Source organism: Corvus cornix, chromosome 13, assembly GCF_000738735.6.
Source record: "Corvus cornix cornix isolate S_Up_H32 chromosome 13, ASM73873v5, whole genome shotgun sequence".
In the NCBI taxonomy this organism is placed as follows: Eukaryota; Metazoa; Chordata; class Aves; order Passeriformes; family Corvidae; genus Corvus; species Corvus cornix.
In genome coordinates this window covers 2,357,544-2,378,441 of record NC_046343.1, presented here as the reverse complement: position 1 = coordinate 2,378,441, position 20,898 = coordinate 2,357,544, and the positions used below count along the sequence as shown (strand labels likewise).

General features: G+C 55.4%; 2 protein-coding genes across 4 annotated transcripts in view; both read right to left on the bottom strand.

Moving 5' to 3' along the window:
• Positions 1 to 9,263, bottom strand: part of SH3PXD2B (SH3 and PX domains 2B) — a 60,815-nt gene extending 51,552 nt beyond the window's left edge. Inside the window, exon 1 of one of the 3 annotated variants that reach the window (XM_039559630.1) lies at positions 9,129 to 9,263. In XM_039559630.1, coding sequence (XP_039415564.1) covers positions 9,129 to 9,200 — 72 coding nt within the window. In that variant the 5' untranslated portion in view covers positions 9,201 to 9,263. The remainder of the gene's footprint in view (positions 1 to 9,128) is intronic. The other 2 variants (XM_039559628.1, XM_039559627.1) reach the window with 2 other exon arrangements.
• A 4,753-nt stretch (positions 9,264 to 14,016) lies between these two features.
• STK10 (serine/threonine kinase 10) overlaps positions 14,017 to 20,898 on the bottom strand; it is a 41,345-nt gene continuing 34,463 nt past the window's right edge. Inside the window, exons 11-19 of the mRNA XM_039559703.1 lie at positions 20,208 to 20,331; positions 19,314 to 19,493; positions 19,002 to 19,094; positions 18,709 to 18,838; positions 18,173 to 18,297; positions 17,521 to 17,709; positions 17,106 to 17,231; positions 16,754 to 16,867; positions 14,017 to 16,635 (exon numbers count right to left, since the gene is read on the bottom strand). Of these exons, the coding sequence (XP_039415637.1) occupies positions 16,495 to 16,635; positions 16,754 to 16,867; positions 17,106 to 17,231; positions 17,521 to 17,709; positions 18,173 to 18,297; positions 18,709 to 18,838; positions 19,002 to 19,094; positions 19,314 to 19,493; positions 20,208 to 20,331 (1,222 nt within the window). The 3' untranslated portion in view covers positions 14,017 to 16,494. The remainder of the gene's footprint in view (positions 16,636 to 16,753; positions 16,868 to 17,105; positions 17,232 to 17,520; positions 17,710 to 18,172; positions 18,298 to 18,708; positions 18,839 to 19,001; positions 19,095 to 19,313; positions 19,494 to 20,207; positions 20,332 to 20,898) is intronic.

The following is a 20,898-nucleotide window of genomic DNA, read 5'->3' as shown; positions in this document are numbered from 1 at the left end:
CCAGATGGCTCCAAGCCCCAGTGTCCAACCTGGCACTGCCAGGGATCCAGGGGCAGCCACAGCTGCTCTGGGCACCCTGTGGTGCTTCTTCGTCACCACCTCACAGGGGAGAATCGCTTCCCAATATCCCATCTAAACCCACTCTCTCAGCCTGAAGCCATTCCCTGCTCTGCTTTCCTTCACAAACTCTGATTTTGAGACGAAGGACCTGCACTTCCTCCGTATGAACACAGGGAACACAGATGGATTCTCCAAGGCAACATCTGCTCCAGCTGGGGAGGCCTGGAAGGACCACGCTGTGCTCCAGGGGAGGCAGCACCCCAGCAGAAAACCAAGGGTTAACCCGATGTTAACACACGTTCAAACTCCTTTACCCTCTCCCCAGGACTTGCTGCTGGGCCAGCATGAGCTCATGTGGGCTGGAAGCTCAGCTGATATCCCAGTTTTCTTACCAGTCCACAGCACTCCTCGGGGTTATATCACCGCTGGCCGCCTGCCTGGAGAGAGCCTTCCACTGGGGCAGCAGGAGGAGCCAACTTTTCCTCCTTGTTTATTCCTATCCTGCCTTTATTTGGAGTCAACAGCTTATTAGACTGGGATTTTAATCAGGATATGGATATACTCGAGCCAAAATAATTCAGAGCTCTTCAGGGTAACAAAGCCACGAGGTCCGAGGGCACCCCAGGCTTCCTTGTGCCCTTTGCAGCAGAGGGAAGGAGCGTTTCTCCTCAGGGCTGAGCTCACTGGTGTTTTGCTGGAAGGCACATCTCCCAGGAGTCAGGAGAGCAGTTTCTTGCACAGCCCTTTCCAGCAGCAGAGAGGTCTCCAGGGTTATCTCCTCAACCGACTTATGGAAGGCAGAGAAGATGGGGAAGCCCACGGGAACGGGAGCTCCTCAGTATCCATAAAACCTGGGGAAAGCCAACTTCCTCTCTGCTTGTGGATATTCCTCGTCCTTCCAACAGCCCCACCCCACCAGATCTTGGTCTCTGCCACTACCTGATCCAGTCCCCTGCTGGCCCAGGAATAAAACACCCACTGGAAAATACAACTCTGGTGCTCTCCTCACCCAACAACGACGGTGCAGGTTTGGAAAGGGATGAACAGTGCCCTCAGCCACCCAGCGAGGGCTTCCAGAGGGACTGGACATGAGGCACCAAGCTCCTACAGACCCACAAATCCCTTCCTCAGGTGCTTTTGGAATGATCCAACTTCCAGCGATCAAGACAGCTTTAAAGCCATTGCACTTGGTCCGAAGTTTCCCCTCCTGGCCTGGCACTGCACCGTGTCCTGCCAGGAGCAGCCACCACGAAGCAGCTACCTCGATAGCCCAAATTTTTTCCCAGTAGGAGCCACCCCATCGGCTGCCCCCTCAGCCCCCTGCCCTGCAGAGGCTGCTCCGAGGAGAGGCTTTTTCCCAGCCCGTGTGGGGGTGAGGACATGTGGAAGCAGTTATTGCACGGGTCTTCTCCAGCTCTGACCTCCACGGCCCTTCAGAGACATCGCACGGAGAAACCACCACAGGGCTTTTCCGTGGAGAGGGGATCTCCCCGGGCTGCAGCTGGCACAGCTCTGGGGTGTGCCCCCACAGGGATGGCGACTGGCACTTGGATCCTGCTCCAGGGATTCCTGAGGGATGGGGGAGCCGAGGGGATGGCAGGGAGGGGTGGCCGGATCCAGGCAGGGGGCTCAAGGCCCCTGGCCAAAATCAACAGCCGAGCTGTCCAAATCCCAAATATCCAAATATCTACAGCCCTCCCCGGGCCAGCTGTGCGGTCTGCAGCAGGGAAGGGAAGGAGCTGAGTCGGTGAGAGCCAGAAATGGTGGCTCCCCTTCCTCCCTCCCTCTGGAAAGGACACCTGACCCTTCTCCCAGCCCTGAGAGCCTCCAATCCTGGGAGGTACAGAAGCCACAGGGACAATTTTTGAGGTGCAGGTGGATCTTGTTTCATGCCAGGTCAGAGGAGCCTTTCTCATGACCACCAAACCCTCTCCATGCTCCCGTCCCTTGGAGGGCAGAAATGGAACAGATCCTTCACAGAAAATGGAAACTTGCAGATGCACAAGGCCGAATACAACAGACTCCACTGGGATTGGGCTCCCAAACTCCCTATGTTACAAGGAAATGGTCACAAACCAACTACTTAAAAATGACCACTTGAGAAGTGTGACATCAGGACCACCAACCACTGCTCAAGGTTCTCCCCAGTCACACTAAATGCCCTAAATGGAAATAAAATGTGGAAAGAGTCCCTGGGGATCCCCGGGGCGCCTTCCCAGTGGGCACCACGAGCTTGGTCCCCTCCATCATCTCCCAGCATCTGTCACTGCTGTCCCCTCCCCAGCAGCTCTCTCAGAGGGAGAAGGGGCCAGTGGGAAATGGGGCTGAAAACCTTTGGATGGGAAGTGTCAGAAAAACGACAGTTTGCTACACGAAATGCGAACGGCACCTGGCCAACCGTGACAGAGCTGTCAGGGGGAGCTCCCGGGGGGAACACGCTGGCAGCTCATGGCAGGAGAGAGCCACGGGGAGATCCAGGACATCCCTCCTGGGCAGGAGGGCAGCCCAGGCAGGACGGGAACTCCTGGGAGGCTTCAGGAGCCAGCTCAGACACATCCAGAGCCATGGGAGTCACGGGGACAGAGGGGATGAGAAGCCAGTGCGAAAAGGGCAGCCAGAGATTTCATCTTTTTCTCTTTCTTTTCCTCTTGAAGAAATGAAGCAGCAAGCCCTGGGAGCAGTCAGCCACCAAAAGGGTTTTTCCAGGGGCTGCTGGAGAGCCCTGGTGCTGCACACAGCAGTGGCTCCTGGCGACTTCCACTGCTCAAAGGGACCCAGGGCTCCAGAGCCATTCCCAAATCCTTGGTCTTGCTCTTCCCGAAAAGGCACAAAGTCCCACACAACAGCATGGGGAGGGAGAGGAGCTGATTCAAACTGCTGACTTGAGGCAAGGAAATTAAGAACAGATACTGGAAAAAAAAATAAAACAACAGAACCAGTTTCCCGTTCTTAAACACGAGGCCGTGTGACCTCGCAGAAGAATCACTTCTGGACTCCTTGCATAAACACACCAGGACAAGCTGGGAAGCAGCCTGGGCTGCTTAAATGGGAGCAGGAAAAAGGCAGAGTGAAGGTGAGGAAAACCTAGAGCTGCAGCTTCAGCTTCTCTCCTCCTAAAGGAGTGTCCCAAAGTTTTGCACGGAGATTTATTTGCACGGCATCCTGGCTGGGGGACACACACAGAAAGCCCACAAAGAGATGGCAGCTGCCTGAGAACTCTGCCTGGCACCCAGCTGAACCAGGCAGCAAGGCCACCCCAAGCTCAGCACCATCCAGCTCTGCCAGGCGGAGCCCAGGAGCAGCTCAGCCATGCCAAGGGCGGCTCTCCCGGCACGGCACAGCCTTCCCTGGGGGCTCTGCAGCGATCCTGGCGCTTCCCTGGCATCCCTGTGCCCAGAGCTCCTGCGCGCAGACATGGGCAGGGTGGAAAGAAATGCCACGGTCACTTGCAAAGACACCTCCACGGGAATGCAGGGACACCAGAGAAGGTCCCCAGCCTCCAGCAGAGCTCCTGCAGCAGCTCCAGACATAACAGCCTCCAGCGGGGGCAGAGCTGTCTGCAGAGCTGTTTCCAAAGGCTTGGAGCCTGTGTGGTCTCGGGTCCAGGGAGACTCTGCACAATAAACCTCTCTGTGGAAAACTCCACATATTTAAAGCATCTTTCACCAGCAAAGGGAAAAAGCGTCAGTCAAAAGCATCAGGCTTTTGATATCACCCACGATACCCCGACCCTGAAACGAGGGGAGATGTGAGAGACTCACCCTCCCTTTGCCCACTGCACGAGAAACCCAAAGGGGCAGAGAAACCAAAGGAGCTGAGCAATCCAGCCAAGCCAGAGCGGGTTTAATATAGAAAAGGGAGTGGGAAATTGTAAGAGGAAAAGAAAAAAAAAAAAAAAGGAGGGAGGTGGCTGGAAACAAAGAAAGTTCTTGGCACCACGCTGCTGTGCTTGGCCCCTCTCCATCAGCCTTCGCTGCCGCAGGCTGCAGGGCTGGGGAGGGGAGATGGGGGCTCCCGTGCCATGGGATGCCAAAGCTTGGAGCAGGAGAGGGAGAGCCAGCCCCCAGCTCAGCGAGCAGACAGCTTGTGAGCCCCTCACTGCTGCTTTGTGGCTGGGGAACTGGGAGAAGGGTGATGCTGGCTGAGCCCGCCCTGGGGAAGGCACGGAGAAGGCACTGCAGCTACCGGGCACCAGGGATGCTGCCACGGGCCCTGTGGCAAAGGGGAGGCAGAAGCAGCAAGGCAGAGCTGCAGGGGGCTGGGTGACTGGGATGGAGCAGCACCAGGGCAGGCAAACCTTCACCACCACCCAAACCAGCCTGACCCAGGACTGCAAAGCAGCCGCCTCCCCTCGCTCCAGTTGATCCCTTTGATTTGTACCCTCTTCCCACCCACTGCTGTACAGCCTGACCGGGCACAGCACGGCCTGAGCACACCGCCAGCACTGCTGGGATGGAAAGGGCACACACACAAGGCTGTGCCAAAGGCAGGGACCCCAAGGACAACCCAGCAGGGCCGGCTCAGACCCCTCAGTCACAACAAAAGCACCTGCCCCCGGTCACAGCGAAGGTCACACGTATGGATTCTTCTGTTTCCTATTTCCCACTGCGGCATGAAACAGCCGGAAGACAGAGATACCCTCCAAAGCTGAGCTGTGGGGGAGCAAGGTCAGAGAGCTGGGGGCAGGCAGAGGCCAGGGATGGCCCCAGTGCTGAGGCTCACTGCTGGAATCAAGTGTGAGCATCAGCTTCCCACACGGAGCTGCTCCCACCTCAGCAGACATGGGCCAGGCAGGATTTGGCCCTTCCACATTCAAGATTTTCAACAGCCTTGAGTAACGTGACTGGGGAAGAAAAACAAAGGAGAATTTGAGTTGGAGTGCTGGTTTTCATCCACAAAGCTAAGAGTGCTCCATTAAACCCCAACTCTGCCGAGGTGAGGAGAAAAGACTGGTGAGCTCTGGGGAGAAGAGCAGGGCCAGGCACGAGGACAGGGCAAAATTCCTACCACACTCCCTGCCTGTGGCCTGCCTCGCTGGGACAGCATCATGCAGCTGACAGGAAACGGGATGAGGCAAGGCACAACCACAGGATACAGCAGCAAAACACCACTAAGGATGCTGAGAAAGCCCTCAAACCTTTAGAGGCCACCAAGAGTCAGACTGCAGCTTCCCCCTGGCTCTCTTTCATTCCTAGTTTGGTTATCTGGGGACACGACACTGCATGGATTTCACACTACTCATGCCAACCTCCTCCTGCCTCATTCAGCTCCTCTGGCTGCCCACAGGACATTCCCACCATACCAAGGGCATGGTCACCCTTCCCGTGGAGACAGCACAGGGGGAGTCATCCCCTGGTGCCCCTTTGAAGCCAGAATGATTCAGAAGGGCAGAAATAACACCGAAAATCCAGGGGAATAACTCAGCTGTACCAGGTGACACCGTGCCAGGTGCCCACCGAGCTCTGCTCCAGCTGGGCAACCAGGGCACCACAAAACACAGCCCATGGGGCACGAGTTCCTCAGAAACACCTTCAGCTCTACAAATATAAGGCACCAAGGAACTACTGAGGCTGTAGATTGGCAGCTCTGTCCTCTTGTCATTCAAACACTCCATAATCGGTTCCAGATAAGAAATGGGGCTGGGCTGGATGAGGAATGAAACCACAAACGGCCCCACCGTGACAAGGAACAGAAAACCCTAACCCTAACCTCCCATCACAGCACAGATTCCACATCAAAAATGTAACACCTTCACTTTTTGAATGTGGTTCTCCTCAAATTTGTTTTAAAATACCTGTAGATTCCATCAACCAGATTCCACCACACACTGTTAATTACTTTCACAACGAAGCTGCCACAAATGAGGTCTTCACCTTGTTGGAAGTTTTGCCATCTTGTTCACTGGGCTTGCAAAATAAATGCTGCACACTTCTTTTAAATTTCCCCTTTTCATGGATACATGGAGGCTGGGAGTGAGAACATAACCCAGCTTTCCCAATAAATGAACCCACCCAAACAGCATGCTGCTCTCTCTTTCCTACTGAATGGATATGTTGGATTTTGGATGGTGCTCCAGAACAACTATTTAAACCTGTGTGACCATGGAAATGTTCCTGGTAGGCAGAAATGGAGACGGGATTCAAAGGCATTGCTATTAACACATACAAACACACACATTGCAGCTGTATCAGAACAAAATATCCTGAAGCTTGCCCAAGGGAAAGAAAACCACCCAAATCTGGATTTAGTAGGAAAAAGCTTTATTTTAGGGCTTCTACTCGAGAATAACAAACACAACACTATAAAAAGGTCCCGCGTGAAGTCCTTTAAAGGAAAATCCAGTCTGTGTCAACTATGGCTTTGTTTTGGGTCTTTTCTGAATAAACATTCATTTATCAGAGACTTGGCCAGACCAGAGAAATGACAGTCTGCTACTCTGTCTCTCACAATGATTATTTTTAAACTTTACTCTTGGACTTTGCCTTCTCAGATTTGCAGGATGGCCCCGGAGGCCTCGCTGGCAGCATCCCTGAACTGTGATCACTTCACACAGGATTGGATGGGAAACGTTACTGAAAACATTACCTCAGCCACTGCCTGAAGGATGGAGTCGCCTTTTTCCTTGGATAATGGGCTGCAAAGAGCCAGAGCATCCTGCAACAAACACCTGCACAAGGATTTCTCACTGCCTCGGGTAATGCCCATGAAAAAAAGCTTTAAAACACAAGTGGAGTTAGAGGGCACAAGGCTGTGCTTGGGTCCCCAGCTGAACCCCAGCTCAGCACCTGTAGCCAGCTACCCAAATCCTGCCCAGCACCTTGCTGGGTCCTTGCCCTGCCGTTTGGGGAAATATTGTGCCTCCTGCTTCATAGCAGAGCTGCAAAAAAACAGCTTTTTGTCTCAGGCAATGCAATTCTTTTTGTATCAATTACCCAGGTGAAAGGCAAACCACAGCAGCCTGAATAGAGCCAGCTCTCCCCACTGCAGGTGCAACAAGGACGTTGAAACACTGGCTCGATCTCACTTTTCTGGGAAAGTGGAATTCATAACTTTGTTCTGTGGCCTCACACGAGCGACACAAGCGCACCTTTGTCCAGCAAAGAGAAGCCTCCACCTGATGCAGAGGAGCCTGAGCAGGGCAGGTCACCACAGGAGCAACAGGAGGAAAAGCCAGCGTGCTCCTCCAGCCTCCCCAGGGACAGGAGAGCTGCCTCAGGGACGGAGCAGAGCACATCTGTGCTCACAGGAAGAAGGCAGAGGGCAAAGGTTTTACATGGACACTTGGTGGTGGCCTCGGATTCACACTGTGCCACCAGCCACTGCCTACAGATGATTCAGCCATGATTTGCTGCCTCTCTCTCTCTTCGCAGGAGGAGGAAGGGGGGAAAAAAAAAAAAAAAGGTTTTGGTTTCATATAATTAACTGGCTTTGTGAATCTGCCTGGTTCTATTGATTCCTCCAGCAAGGCGAGCGCTCCCATCACTCCAGCGCTGCTCGGGGGATGCAGCTGCCTGCAGGCTGCCGGCCCCTCCCTGGGCTCAGCCCTCTGCGAGCCACGCTGGCTCCCGCTGCTGGAATTCGGTCCAAGACAAGTCCAGGGAAAGGCTGGAGGCAGAGGGATCCGCTGAGGAGGCCGAACGGCCGGGCTGCACAGCTGTCACGGACCGTGAGCAGCCGCCTTCTCCCACCGCTCCCGGAGCTCCGGTGTCCCCACCCATGGCCCCGCCATCCAGCTCTCTGCTCAGAAAACATCGCTGTCCCAGTTTTCCAGCCTCACAGGGATTATTTGTGCTATGCCCAACTCCACCCGACTTCTCCATGACGGGCGGAGGGCGAGCAGGGACAGCGCACAAAGCAGGTCGTGTGCGGCACTCGGGGTGCGTGGCCCAGCCGTGGGGACACCGCTGCTGAGGCGCACAGGAGGGGCCGAAGCGAGAGCAGAGGAGCTGCCACAGACCATCCCAGCCCGGCCTCGTTACGGGACCTGACGGCGAAGCCCCGGATCCGCCAAGACAAACAGCAGCGCACAAAGCTCCGCACGTACGCGCTGCTCCGGAGCGGGGGGCACGGCACAGCCGCGATGAGTAAGGCCGGGATGGACACGGCAGGAAAAGGGCACATCTGGAGCCGGCGCCAGGCTCAGCCAGGGCTGATAAAGCTCCAGGCCAGGGCAGCAGGAAGAAGGGGTGATAAGGAGGTGGGTGGCAGCAGCCACGCCGCATCCCTGATGTAAGGAGAGACCCCTCTGCCCTCCCCTCCTGGAGCTGGCTGCCCTCGGCTTTCCTCCAATTGTTGCTCAATGCCACAGGCCAGCCGAGGGGACCTGGAGAAGCCCTTGATCTCCCAAGAGCTCTGAAAGCCTGGCTCTTCTGACAACAGACTCCAGGCAGAGCAAACACCAAATCCGCACAACCCAAATGTGCCACGAACAGTGTGTCACTGGGTCACCCTGGTCTAAGGCAAAACGGGAGGGAAGAACATTTTGGTCTTTGTTTTACGGCTGTTACCAAGATCCACCCACAAGCTCTCCACGGGTGCCTGGAAACACACCAAAGTTTAAATCATAAAAAAAAAAAAATAGCCAAACCCACAACAGTTTGGAAGATGCCCCGGAGCACGCAGGAAGGCGCTGGGCAGGATGCAGGGGACACGAGGGATCCTTCCTAGGGACCGAGCACTACCCAGGGAGCAGAAAGCAAGAGCCGGGTGGTCCCTTGCCCCGGGACTCTGCGACCGACAGGTCCCACGGCCCCGGTGCCAAGCCACTGAGCGGGGACGCTTTCGCCCGTGGCCGCTGCCCGATGCGCGCAACCCCCGCCCGCATCCCCCGGGCATCCCCCGCGGGTCGGCACCGGGAGCGGCGTCTGGGGGGCAGCGGTGGAGCATCCCCACGCTGGCAGGGGGCACCGCGGGACCCCCACGGACACCAGTGAGAAGCACTCCCGGCAGCGCTGCCGCCCTCCTCCTCCTCCTCCTCCTCCTCCGTCCTCCCTTCCCGGAGCTCCGCGCGGGAGCGGGGCCGGCAGCGCCCGGCCTTTGTTCGCCCAGGGCCGGGCTGGGGCACTCACATAGTGCTTGTTGGGGATGCGCCGCTTCTGCACGTCCAGCACCTTCACCTCGGCGATGCTCCGCCTGGGCATCGCCGCCGCCGTGCCCCTCACACCGCGGGGAGCGGGGACGCTCTGGCGCTCGCCGCCGGGACCGGAGGCTGCAGCGCGGCCGAGCCTCCCCGCGCCGCCCGCTCCGGGGGCGGGAGGCGGCCCCGGCCCGGCCCGGCCTATCCCGGCCGGCGGGGCGGCCCCACCGCCGCCCGCTTAAAGGGGCGGCCGGCACCGAGCGTCCCTCGGTGTATCCGCTCCGCGTCCGAGCTCAGCGCCGGAGGAGAGAGATGTTTCAGAGGGCGCAGCGCCTCCCGATCCCTCCCGGGGAGGGGTCCCGGCTTGCCCCGCTTGCGCTCCGCTACCTCGTGTTGGTTCTGCACCCCGCTCTTGTCCCGCCACAAGAGCCCCAAGGCGGCCGTGGGTTGGCCGCCAGCAGCCGCGTCCCTAAAGGATGCAGGGGATGAGCAGGGAAAGGTCTGTCTTGGTCAGGACAAGTCGCATACCTGCGTGGAGAGACTGTGTACAAGGGCGTGTAGCGACAGGAAGGGGGAATGGCTCCGAACTGAGAGTAGATTAAGATTGGATATCAGGAAGGAATTCTCTACCGTGAGCACGGTGAGGCACTGGCACAGGTTGTCCAGGGAAGTTCCATCCCTGGAAGTGTCCGCGGCCAGGTTGGACGGGGCTTGGAGCAACCTGAGATAGCAGGAGGTGTCCCTGCCCATGGAACGGGATGATTTTTAAGGTCCCTTCCAACCCAAACCAGTCCATGATTCTATCCCTGTGAGCCAGGAGCTGACCAACCACACCCACCTCTGCTCCTGGCACTCCCTCCTCTGCCACATTCCGTGTCCAGCTGTGCCCTTGTGCCAGCAGAGGAGCCGGGGCAGTGACCAGGCACTTCTCTACATCAGCACTTACCCGTGGCCTCCGTCTTCCCAGCAGCTCCTCAACACGTGGCATAACCACAGCTCTCTTCCCCCGTTGGGCTTTTAATTACATTATAAAGTTACTCAAGGCTTACACTGGCAGGTCATTAGTTTTCATATGAATTTAATTTAATCATAAACAACTCATCTCACTCCTTAGCGGCTCCTTAAATGTGGCTCTTTTTAATACTATTAACTTTGCTACAGCCACCCCAGAGAATTAATGGAGGTGCAGGCAGGTTGCCAGTGCTTTACTGCCCCTCCCCAAGGGCTCGTCTTCATCCTCCTCCCCCTCAGCCAAGCCCCAGACCACAGTGCCCCTGCAGAGGTGGCTGCAGGAAGGTTGCTGGGTTGTCTGAAGGGGGCATCAGGCCATGGTGACCTCCCTGCTGCCTGCTGGGGTGCAGACACAGCGCTGGGTTACTTGTGGACCAGCTGTACATCACCCGCACCCCTGCCCCAGTCATCGCTCCTCGGCCAGATGTGGAGGACATGGAGACGACCTGTGGAATCCTCCCTCCCTTCTGTCATTCTGACCTTCATGTGGGATGCTGGGGCTGGACCTGGAAGTGCTCATCAAGAGCCTGGGATAGCACCAGCACCTGGAACTGCAGCTCCTGATGTTGTGTGGAGTGCCCAAGCTGGAGCAGAAGGCGTTTTACTGTTTTCAAAAGCCCCAAAAGATGCACAAATCCTCCAAAGGATGGTGAGGAAAACATCCAAAGCTGCTGCTAAGAGAGGGAGTGTACACTGAGATGTGGAGCAACGGAGAAAGCAGATTAAGAGAGGAATAAAACAATTTCTGGTCTTCGCATGCTGAAAAGAAAAATTAAGGTAGAGAAGCAGTTCAGCATCAGCATGGCCTTCCCCCCTGAGCTGCTGAAGCGATTCCATCACTCCTGGCCCCCGGCAGCACCAGGCACTGGCTGGCAGCTAATGAGCACCCAGGAACAAGCAGGGCTTGGAGAGAATCACAGCTCAGGCTGCAAAATGGCTCCTGTGTTTAATTAACGAGTCTAATGAGGGCTGTTGAGAGGAGAGTGGCTCTGCATGCTGCCCACATCACCTCCCCAGGGAGAAACTCTGGGAAGCGACTGTGGAGAGGCAGAGCCTGCCTTGGGCCTTGCTGTGCCTTGGTCATTTATCAAGGAATCTGTCAAGGATTTACTAAAGGAGTCCAAATGAGGGGCTTGTGAGTGACCTGGGAGTCCTGTCCCCGGCCCACACCCCTGGGGATGCTGTGCAGGACAGCAGCACATCCCATGATAAGGTTGGGTGGTACAGGTGCAACTGAGGGGAGTTTCAGGATTAACACGTCATCCCCTGCTGCCCTAACCAGAGGCTGAAGCTTCATGAAGCAAAATAAAATAACATAACTATAATAAAATAACTACACAGGAGAGGTCACGACCGATACAAGAGTCAGGAACGTGCGCTCTCCCCCGTGTCTGTCAGGATCAGCTGAGCGATTTAAAGCAAGAGGGCAAATGACTTCTGAGAAGCCACCCCTCAGCTCGGGTGTACAAACGGGTTTCTGCACGGCTCTAAGTGGACTGCAGCTGTTTGGGCACAGCTGGGCAGTCCCTGAGGTCTGCCTGGTGTGAGGGAGGGAATGGAAAGAGAAAGCAGTGCCCCACCATCAGCCCTGAGCTGCAGAGGGAATGCTGTCTGCAGTCGTCCTGGCATGGAGAGCCCGCTGCTGCTGCTCACTTCTCAGCTTTAGAACTGGGAGGTTGTGCCAGGTGACTGAATGTCCTGGTCCTCCCTGTGTACTGAACAAATGCATCCATCTTCCCTGAGCCACCTCACAAAGATCAGTCAAAAATTCTGCTCCTACCCCTACAGGGGACAAATCCCTGCAGCTGAAGCCCAGCACAGCAGAGCTGGGACCACACCAGGGGTGGATGTCACTGATTCCCAGCTGCCACCAGGGATGATTTTCCACTGCTGTGACCCCTGAATTGCGGGGTTTAGGTGCCACCCATCACAGCCAGGCTGGCAGCAGGCAGCACCCAGCCTGCCCAGGGAGAACAGAACCCATGCAGGGCACATGCTCAGCCCTGAGGACAATGCAAGAAAAGTCCTGAAACCCCGAGGAGAAGCAGAGATCTGGTGGAGGGGGTGCCACAGAGAGTGAAAACCCAGGGAGAAGAGCGAGAGAGCCTTTCAGGAGCTCCAGGGTTGTGCCATCTAGTGAGCGAGAGGAAGAGCAGCAAACGTCCAGCCCCTGCCAGCCTGGGAATCGGGTCCAGAGCAGCCCAGGATGGGCTGCCAGGGCAGTGTGCCCCCGAAACCCAGCCCCATGCCGGCCAGGAGAGGAGCAACAACAACCACCACAGCAAGGCAGGGCCAGCACCTCCGGGGAGGCTCGGATTGCTCAAGCCATGGAGATTTGGCATCAGGAGAATAAAGCAGGGCCAGGGCAGCAGGAGCACAGCAGCGTTTGGCTTCAGAGGGTGTGGGTGATTTTCAAGGACTCCTGCAGAGACAAAGGGAGCACAGATGCAGCCATGGGAGGAAAGCACTCAGGCACAAGCCCCAAGACTCTCCCTGCCTGCCCTGCTTTTGTTTTCCCCAGAGAGCTCCATCAGCCCGAACTGCAAAAGCCCTTGGGCAGCCCAGAGGAGTTTGGAGTCCAGATGTGACAGGACATGAGCCACAGGGAATGCTGCAGCTGCTGCAGCACCAGGAACTCCTCAGGGCTGTCAGGTCTGTTTTTAAAAATTAGGAAAGATTTTTACTTTTGCTCTGTTTTCAGCACAGCACCGGGACAAAATGGGAGTTAGCAGTTATTTCTGGAATATACAGTATTTATAAATGTATGTTGAATCTTCATGGTTGAAGCTCCCCTCAGGCACTGCCAAGGACATGCAGATGAAGTTAAATATTCCCAGATCTCCTGCTTCACTGGGATACACGGAGTGAGACCAGTGCAGTCCCAGTACACACAAACAAAATGATTAATTACATGTCCTCAGCTACTCCATTCCTTACTGTCTTGTGGAGCAAGGAGACAGGAACCCTCAGGCTTTGCTCATCCTTCTCTCTCTGCTCATTTAAAACCTCACCACCAACAATTTCCAGTCCCAATTCCATCTCCTTTTCAGCACCTCACCTGAACTCACATCCTGCACTTTTCCCTGGAGTGGACACTGCCAGGAAGGTCACTTCCTGCCTGAAATCCACGGTTAAATTGGCAGCTTCTGGCACAACCTTCCAAAAATCAGGGCAAACCCACACCAGCTCCATGGGCTCGTGTCAAAGCTGCCCGAATTTAATGTGGTGCATCCTTGAGAGAAATCCATGAGAGCGGCAGGTGAAAAGCTCTGAGCAGGGAACAAAGGCCACGTGGGCTCCGTGGTGGGTTACAGAGGTGGTGGGAGCTTTTGTGAGCAGCCCAAGGGAGGAGGCAGAGATCTCCCCCTGCACTGACAGGGCAAAACATGATTTGCATCCTGGTCCTACAACACACCCCAAGCTCTCCCGAGCAGAGGAGAGCGTGGGAGGAGACAGGGAGGCATCCCTAGGACCTCTTTGTCCCACAGAAACACGGGAACTGCGGCTTTTGTCTGAGATTCCTGTTCAAGCCAGGCCAGCTGATTCAAAAGGAAGAACAAGGCAGACATGCTTTGCACTCAGGGTGCAATACTCACTCCTCACCAAGCAGGGTCAGCCCAGCACCATCGGAACACGCACTGAAGCCATCCAGGGAGCGGCTGCTTCGCTTTCAGCTCCACCAGAATTGCAGCCTATCCCTGCCCCTGAGCAGCAGGAGAGGCTCCAGCTCAGTTTTAAAGAACTGGAGGTTCAGCCTTGCAAAGGTCAAATGCCAGCAGTTTCCCTAAATCAGTAGAATCCAGACCAAAAGCAAAGCTGATCTGAGGGCACAGCTGGCAACCAGGCACAAAATCAGACCCATGCCCAGGTTTCCGAGTGTTACTTTATTAGAGAGGTCTTTACATCAGAGTGGTAGCCCCACTGGAGATACTTTACAAAATATTAAAAAAAAAAACCCTTTTTATTCAAAGCCACATGTTTTAAAATGGTGTCCCCCCAAAAAAAGCAAGCTGGGTTTAATCATGGTTCCTTCTGATCAGGGAACAACAAAAACATCCTCTTTTGAAAGGAGGGAAAATGATAACCACACTGTAAACGTGACAATCAGATGATGTGCTCCCCTTCTAGGAGAGGGACACGGTCCTGGAGCCCTGGCACACCCAGGGAGGGAACACTAAATAGGAAAAGGAGTGGACAGAACCATTCCTACCTCTGTCAGCAAGGCTGTGTTGCCCTCTCCAAGATGAAAATCAGCTGGACTGGAGGAAGGGACAACTGATTTACCACGGGGGCATTGCATCAGCTTTGAGAGCCCCCAGAAACAGTTCCTCCTCATGGCTGCAGGATGTCCAGAGAGGGACCATGCTCCCTGGGCTGGTGGAGAAGGCACCAGAGGCAGCACTGCCCTTCAGCTGAAGGAGGAATGTGGTGACAGAGTGCTGCAGGACAGCTTCCGCAGGCCCCTTCAGGGACAGGCACTGGGCTCTGATTCCTGTGACACAATTTCGTAGAACAGCTCCAGCCTGACCCCAACAGGACCAGGATCAGAACCACTGGGGCTGTTGTAACACATTCCTAACGTGATTAAAAGTCCCCAATCAGCCCCTTGTCCCATTTAGGAACATCCCTTTGCATTCATCAACCTTACATCAGTTCCCAACCTGGCATTACCACATCTCAAAGGTACAATGCACACTTTGGAGATGGGGCAGGAACCCCTCCTATGCTCATTAACAGAGACATCACTGCTGTGAAATCAGAGGAAACCTGGACTGGCCCAAAGAGACAGAGCCTTGCTAGCTTGCAGGAAGCTTATAAATATGGATCAGGAGCTCTAAATGGGTAGGAAATGCCCACCCCAGGTACAGAGTTAAAGACCTGGGGGCTGCCTCCTCCAGCCCAGTACCTAGAAGTGAGGCACATCACATCCCACCTTTCTCTGAAATGCCAGTATATCAACAGAGGAGACTTGAAAATAACAACTTTTTCTTATCTTTTTTTTTTTTTTTAAGCAGAAATATTTTTTTCTTGCTTGAGAAACAGGCCTAGAACAAACAATGTTGTCCAGAGGAAAACCTAAGTGCTGCCTTACACCTTTGGGTTGTGTAAAGAGGAAGGTGCTGCCAGTGAGGTCCCTGACCCCCTCCCCAGCTCTGTGCTCCGAGTCCCACCCAGCAGCTCAGCCAAGCCCTGCCTTGTGCAGGAGGACGGGACAGAAAGGACAGAGGACCTGCTCTGCCACTCTGTCCACGACTCCCAGCCTGGAGAACCATCCAAAAAGCTGTGGCACATCACAAGGAGATGAGCCATCAGTGGACAAAGAGATGTCCCCTTTGCATCTCTTCCCTTTGCATCTCTTCCCTTGTTTTGCCGCTCCTTTACTCCTCCCAACCGATGCCCTGCAGCCGTAACCCGCTGGCCAGGCTGGCTGAGCCACACAGCTCCACACAGAAAGGACTTAAAAACCAGTCTCAAGCACCTGTGTGATCCTGAGAGCTCTGGCACGAACACCCTTCACCCTCCACTCATCCCGAAGGCACATGACAGTGACAGACCCTTCACCGTGTCACCGCGGGACCGAGCGCCGTCCCCAACCTTCCCTCTGCACCTGCACTTACACTTCCTCAAGGACCAGAGCCTGCAGCCAGCTGGACACTTGAATCACCCCAGAATCCTGCTAACACAGTGTTAGCTCAGTGCCAGAGGGGCTGTGGTCACGGCAAAGGAACAGCAGAAGCATCTTTGGGAGGACATCGACTCCGTTTCTGCATAGTCTGTGTGGGGAGGAGGGGGAAAGAAAAAACCCAGCCCTCCCTAGGCAAAAACCCCCAAATCACTGTCTCTCTGTGGCAAAAAAGGGCCCTGTGGAGAGGAGTAAGCAAGTGTTGGGGGCCTCAAGGCCAAGGTGAGTTTAAGACGATGCCAAAGCTGCTCTGCCCCAGGCCAGGCCTTACAAAGGACTGGGACAGGAGCAGCCAGGGTGGAGAGAGGGGGTGACAGCCCTGCCCTGAGGGGCTGTTCCTCCTGATCACAGTGGTCACTGCTCCAGTCTGAGCTGACAAACCCAGTGAGCACCAGGCTCAGCCGGGAGGGAGGCATCCAGCCAACAGTGCAAGTACGATCCAGAGAGGGCCCTGCCCCCATTCCCAGCCTGGAGCTCCTGGGAAAGCCACCCCAGCTTCCAGTCAGCATTCCCTCAGCACAGAGGCCACGTTTATCCCAGGCAGAGCGAGGGGACAGGAGGGTGCTGTGGTAAGAAGGGGCTGCTGAGAGGATCTTCCAAGTCCAAGTCACCCCCCTGCAGCCCAGGAGGACACAGCCAGTACCAGCTGGTGGCCTGCCAGGCATTACAAGCTCTCTGAGGAGCTGAAGGGGACGAACTTGGCGTGTTTGGTCGGGGACACTGGCGTCTGTCCATCGGCCTCCTCGCTCAGCTTGAAGAACATCTCCTGCTCACGCTTCTTCTGGTTCAGCTCATCCTCCAGGGCCTTAAGCAAAGAGAACAACACAAGAGCTGTGTTTGAGGTTGTCCTGGAGCTATGGGCACTGTCCCCTCCTGCCAGCCAGCCAGGACACCCTGCTCACATCACACTCAGCAGGCCCCACCTTCTTCCGTGGCCTCAGCTTGTCTCGCCACTCCTTCATGTGCTGGTTGTGGTTCTCATCCAGGGACTTCAGCTTCTGGGTTTCGTGCTCGATCAGGAGGTGACACTTCTCATTCTAAAAACACATCAGCAAACACAACACCCATCAAGCAGCTAGAACTGTGCATCAAACAGGATTTGTCTTGGCCAGAGACATTCAGAGCCCTGAGCTCCACGTTTAGACACGGCAACAAAAGCCTCTCAAGGCAAGAGCAAGGGGACATCAACTCACTGACAGCCCTCTGCAGCCACCTCTCAAGAGGCTGAGACCTGCACAGGCAGCTCTGGGAGACCAAGCCATGAGGGATGAGTACCTGCAGATGCTGGAGCTCGTTGGTGTTGCTCTCACACTGGGCCTGCATGTCCTTCATCTGCGACTCGTGCTTCTGCTGCTGGTGCAGCCGCTCTGCCTTCTGCCTCTTCTCCTCCTGCAGAGCAAACTGGGGGAGAGAAAAGCAGGGGCCCGTGTAGGCAGCATTGCCCTGGTCCCTGGGGCTGGCTGAGAGACCAGCCCAGCTTCCATTATTACACAGGAAAGAAGGAAAAGCCCCAAGGATGCTTCCCAAGACAAGCCACGATGGAGACAGCGCTGAAAAACCACGCGTGATGCCACAAAACAGAGCCCTCTAACCCAGCAGTGGGTTAAAATCTGGAAATATCCGCATTTTCCCAAATTCCCTTCTCCCACCAAGCCAAGCCTCAACTCCTGGTGCCTTTTCAGGCCCTGACCTGTTTGATCTTCTCCCTCTGCTCGGCAGCGCTGCCGCTGGAGTGGATGTGGAGGCTCTTCTTGTACATGGCCATGCGTGTCTTGCCCTCGCTGCGCTGGATTTTGGGCAGCCGGGCCCTCTCCTGCTGCTGCCGGACCTTCAGCTGCTCCAGCATGCGCTGGTTGTAGCGCTGCATTTGCTCCCTTTCCTGCAGACAGACAGGGGTCAGAGGAGCAGGGACACCTCTCCAGAGTCCTGGGGAGAACAGAGAGAGCTGGAGAGCAGATTTGGGACTAGCGTGGAAGTGGCTGGTGACACTCCGGAGGGACAAGAGGGGGTGGCAAGGACTGAACATGCTGTGAAAGAAGGGGCTGGAAGTCTGCACTCCCTGCTCTGGGAACCAACCATGTTAAATCCTGGGCAGTGGCAGATTTCCAGAAAAGCCCCCCAAAATTCCCAACTTCTTGCACATCAAATGCACACAACACAAAGCAAGGCAGCTTTATTGCCTTCTTGCCACCAGCTTTAATCTGGTCCTTTTTCACCAATAATGACCAAGCCCTTTAACTCCCAGCCCACCCTTCCCCCCTTACAGCCCGGAAGGGAAAGCCCCAGGGACACCTGGACACTTTGCTGACCCCCACCAGGGTGGGAAGGTGCAAAGCCTTCACCTTCTCGTGCTTCCGGAGCAACTCATGCCTCTGGAGGAAATACTGGTCCTTCAGCTGCTGCTTGACAAGCTGGTGTTTCTCCTGCTGCTGACGCTCTTCCAGATCCCAGATGCAAGCTTCCCGGTCTGTGGGGAGGAGAAGGAGCAGGAGATAACCCACCCTGGCCTCTCAGCTTGGTCACACAAAGTGTCCCGAGCTCAAGAGACCTCTGTGCACACAAACAGTGCAGCAGATGTTGGGGCTGATCATTCACCTCCTGTTTTCCAAGAGAAATTGGTTGCAAACCATATTGGAGCCTGATTTCTTTCAATTATGAAGCCTAATTGGTTCATATTTGTAAAGCTCTTTGAAGATAAAAGCACTAAGTATTATTATTGCTAAACATTTAGACAGGACCTGGCAAGGCTGGTTTTTTCCACATCCCATCCTGCCAGCTTGCAACCCTGTCACAGCATCTGCTGTGTGGGAAGAGCCAGGGCTGGATAAACCCATGGTTACAGCATTCCCTCCCCTCCCTCACAGCCTTTGCCACCCACCTCTCATGAGCTGCTGCTTCTTGTTGAGGCACTCACGCTCCTTGTCGCAGATCTCTTTTTTGTTCTGGGCAGTGATGTTCTTCATGGCCTGCTCCAGGTCCTCCTTCTGCTTGGCCAAAAACTCCTGTTCCTGTTAAAAAACCAGCAGGGTCACCATGAGCCCTCCTCCTGCTGCAGCTTGGAAAGCAGCTGCTGGCGGTTCAGAACCTGCCAGTCCCTCCAGCAGCAGGGATGCTTCCATCTACTGCACACTTCCCAGTCCTGGGACCGGGGGGATCTGCCCTGAGCCTCACCATGGTTTGTTTTTTCTGGGTGAAGTCGTCCATCTTCGCCTTCAGGTTCCCCTTGCGCTGTTGCCGTGGCAGCTTCTCGACCTCGTTCTTGACCTGTGGGAAGGGAAATGAGCTTTCTCTGCAGATGACTGTAGGTGAGGAACAACCCCACCTCGTGCCACTGAACGGCTCAGGAATCACCCAAAAGCAAGGGTTTCCCCCATGAAACACCAACTGCTGTCCTCGCAAGTTCTGCCACGAGAAATGCCGAAGCCTCCTGGGAAGAAGGAGCTGCAGGGAAGCAGCTTCCCTCCCTCCTATCCCCTTTTTTACCTCCTTCTTCATCTGCTTGAGCTGCTCCAGGAACCTGGCGTGGTCCCGCTCCTGCTCCAGGCGGATGCGCTTGGCCTCCTCGCGCCGGCGCAGGGAGTGCTCCTGTTCCATCCTCTCGATCTGCTGCTTCTGCTGCCGCTCCAGGTTCTCCAGTTCCGTGTCATAGAACTTCTTCTTTGCCTGGCCGGGAAGGCGACAAAGGAAACAGGTCAGCCTCAGCCTCCTCTCTGCTTCACTGCCTTCCAAAAGTTAAAAAGGAAAAGGGAAAAGAGAAAAAAAAGGGGTTGCTCCTGCTTGGATTGAGCCTCTTTACAAAGGAGGGAAACTTCCAACCAACACCTCACACGGTTTGAAGCTCTCTGCTCCAACAGTGCCCTGGAAGGAGAAGATCTTTAAGGTCCCTTCCAACCCAAACCATTCTCTGATTAACTTCCAAATTATTCTCCCTCCACAGAAGCTGCCCGTGGAGGGACCAAGTGTGTGAGCCCAGTTTATTCAATTTACACTCAAAGCCTTGCCAGATTTCTTTCTGTCACACTCAGGCCATGCTGCTTTCTCATTCAAAGGGGTTTTTTTCCCTGTGAATTACAACAGCACTATAAACTGTTTCTCACAGTAGCCATGAAGAGACATGAAAGAAAAGACCATTAAAGAGAGAAAGTCCAGAACAACCCTCCCCCTGTTACACCCTGCCAAGCAAAGGCTACCCGTGCTTCCCAAGCTGCAGGGGGCTTGATGCCCACAAAACCTCCACCTTCCATCCATGCTTCAAATCCCAAAGGGGTTCCTCAGCAGTCCTGTGATGCCCAAGGTTGTCACAACCCGGAGAGCAGCCCCCCTGTGTGAGGAGCTGGGTTCCCAGCTGATTCCCAGGGGATTTCCCTGCCCTCGTACCATCATTTCCTGCTCGAAGCGCCGCAGCATCTGCTCCAGCTGCAGCTGGTGCTTGCTGTTCAGCTGGGCCTGGTTCCTGTGCTCCTCCTTCTGCAGGAGACGCAGCTCCCGCAGCTCCTGGCGCCTGCAGAGGGGCAGGGGGACAGAGGAATGCAGAGTCAGGCAAGGTCGGAGGGATGGGATGGGCAGAGATGGTCACAGCCACAGGCAGAGCATCTCAGCAGCGAGTGGAAGCAGCACCTCCATCCCACAGCACCCTGCCCTGGCTTTGAGCACAGGCAGGAGGGAGATCCCAGCTGCCTGATGTGCTCCTGGGCGCTGGGACACTGCAGGAAGCAGGATGCTACTTCTGGGAACTGCTGGAAAACCATCAGCTTCCACAGGTAAGGCCCGTCAGCATCCACAGCTTCTCAAACAAGCCCTGGCAAAGCTTTTAAAGTGATTCTGCAGGCACTGGTGTCCCCCAGCACCCCAAATACCCATTCTGCCAGCTGGGTTAGTACTCAGTGGTCCTCAAATCCCAACTCAAGCCAAGCTCTGGACTGCTCTGCACCAGCCCCTGTGCTCCACATCCACTCTTACTCACTCCTGGGGGGCAGAAAGGGCAGTTTTCCCAAATTCTGACCCATCTATCACGACATTGCATCGCTCCCCTCATCCAGCTCACCAGCAAATGACCTCTGCTAATGAG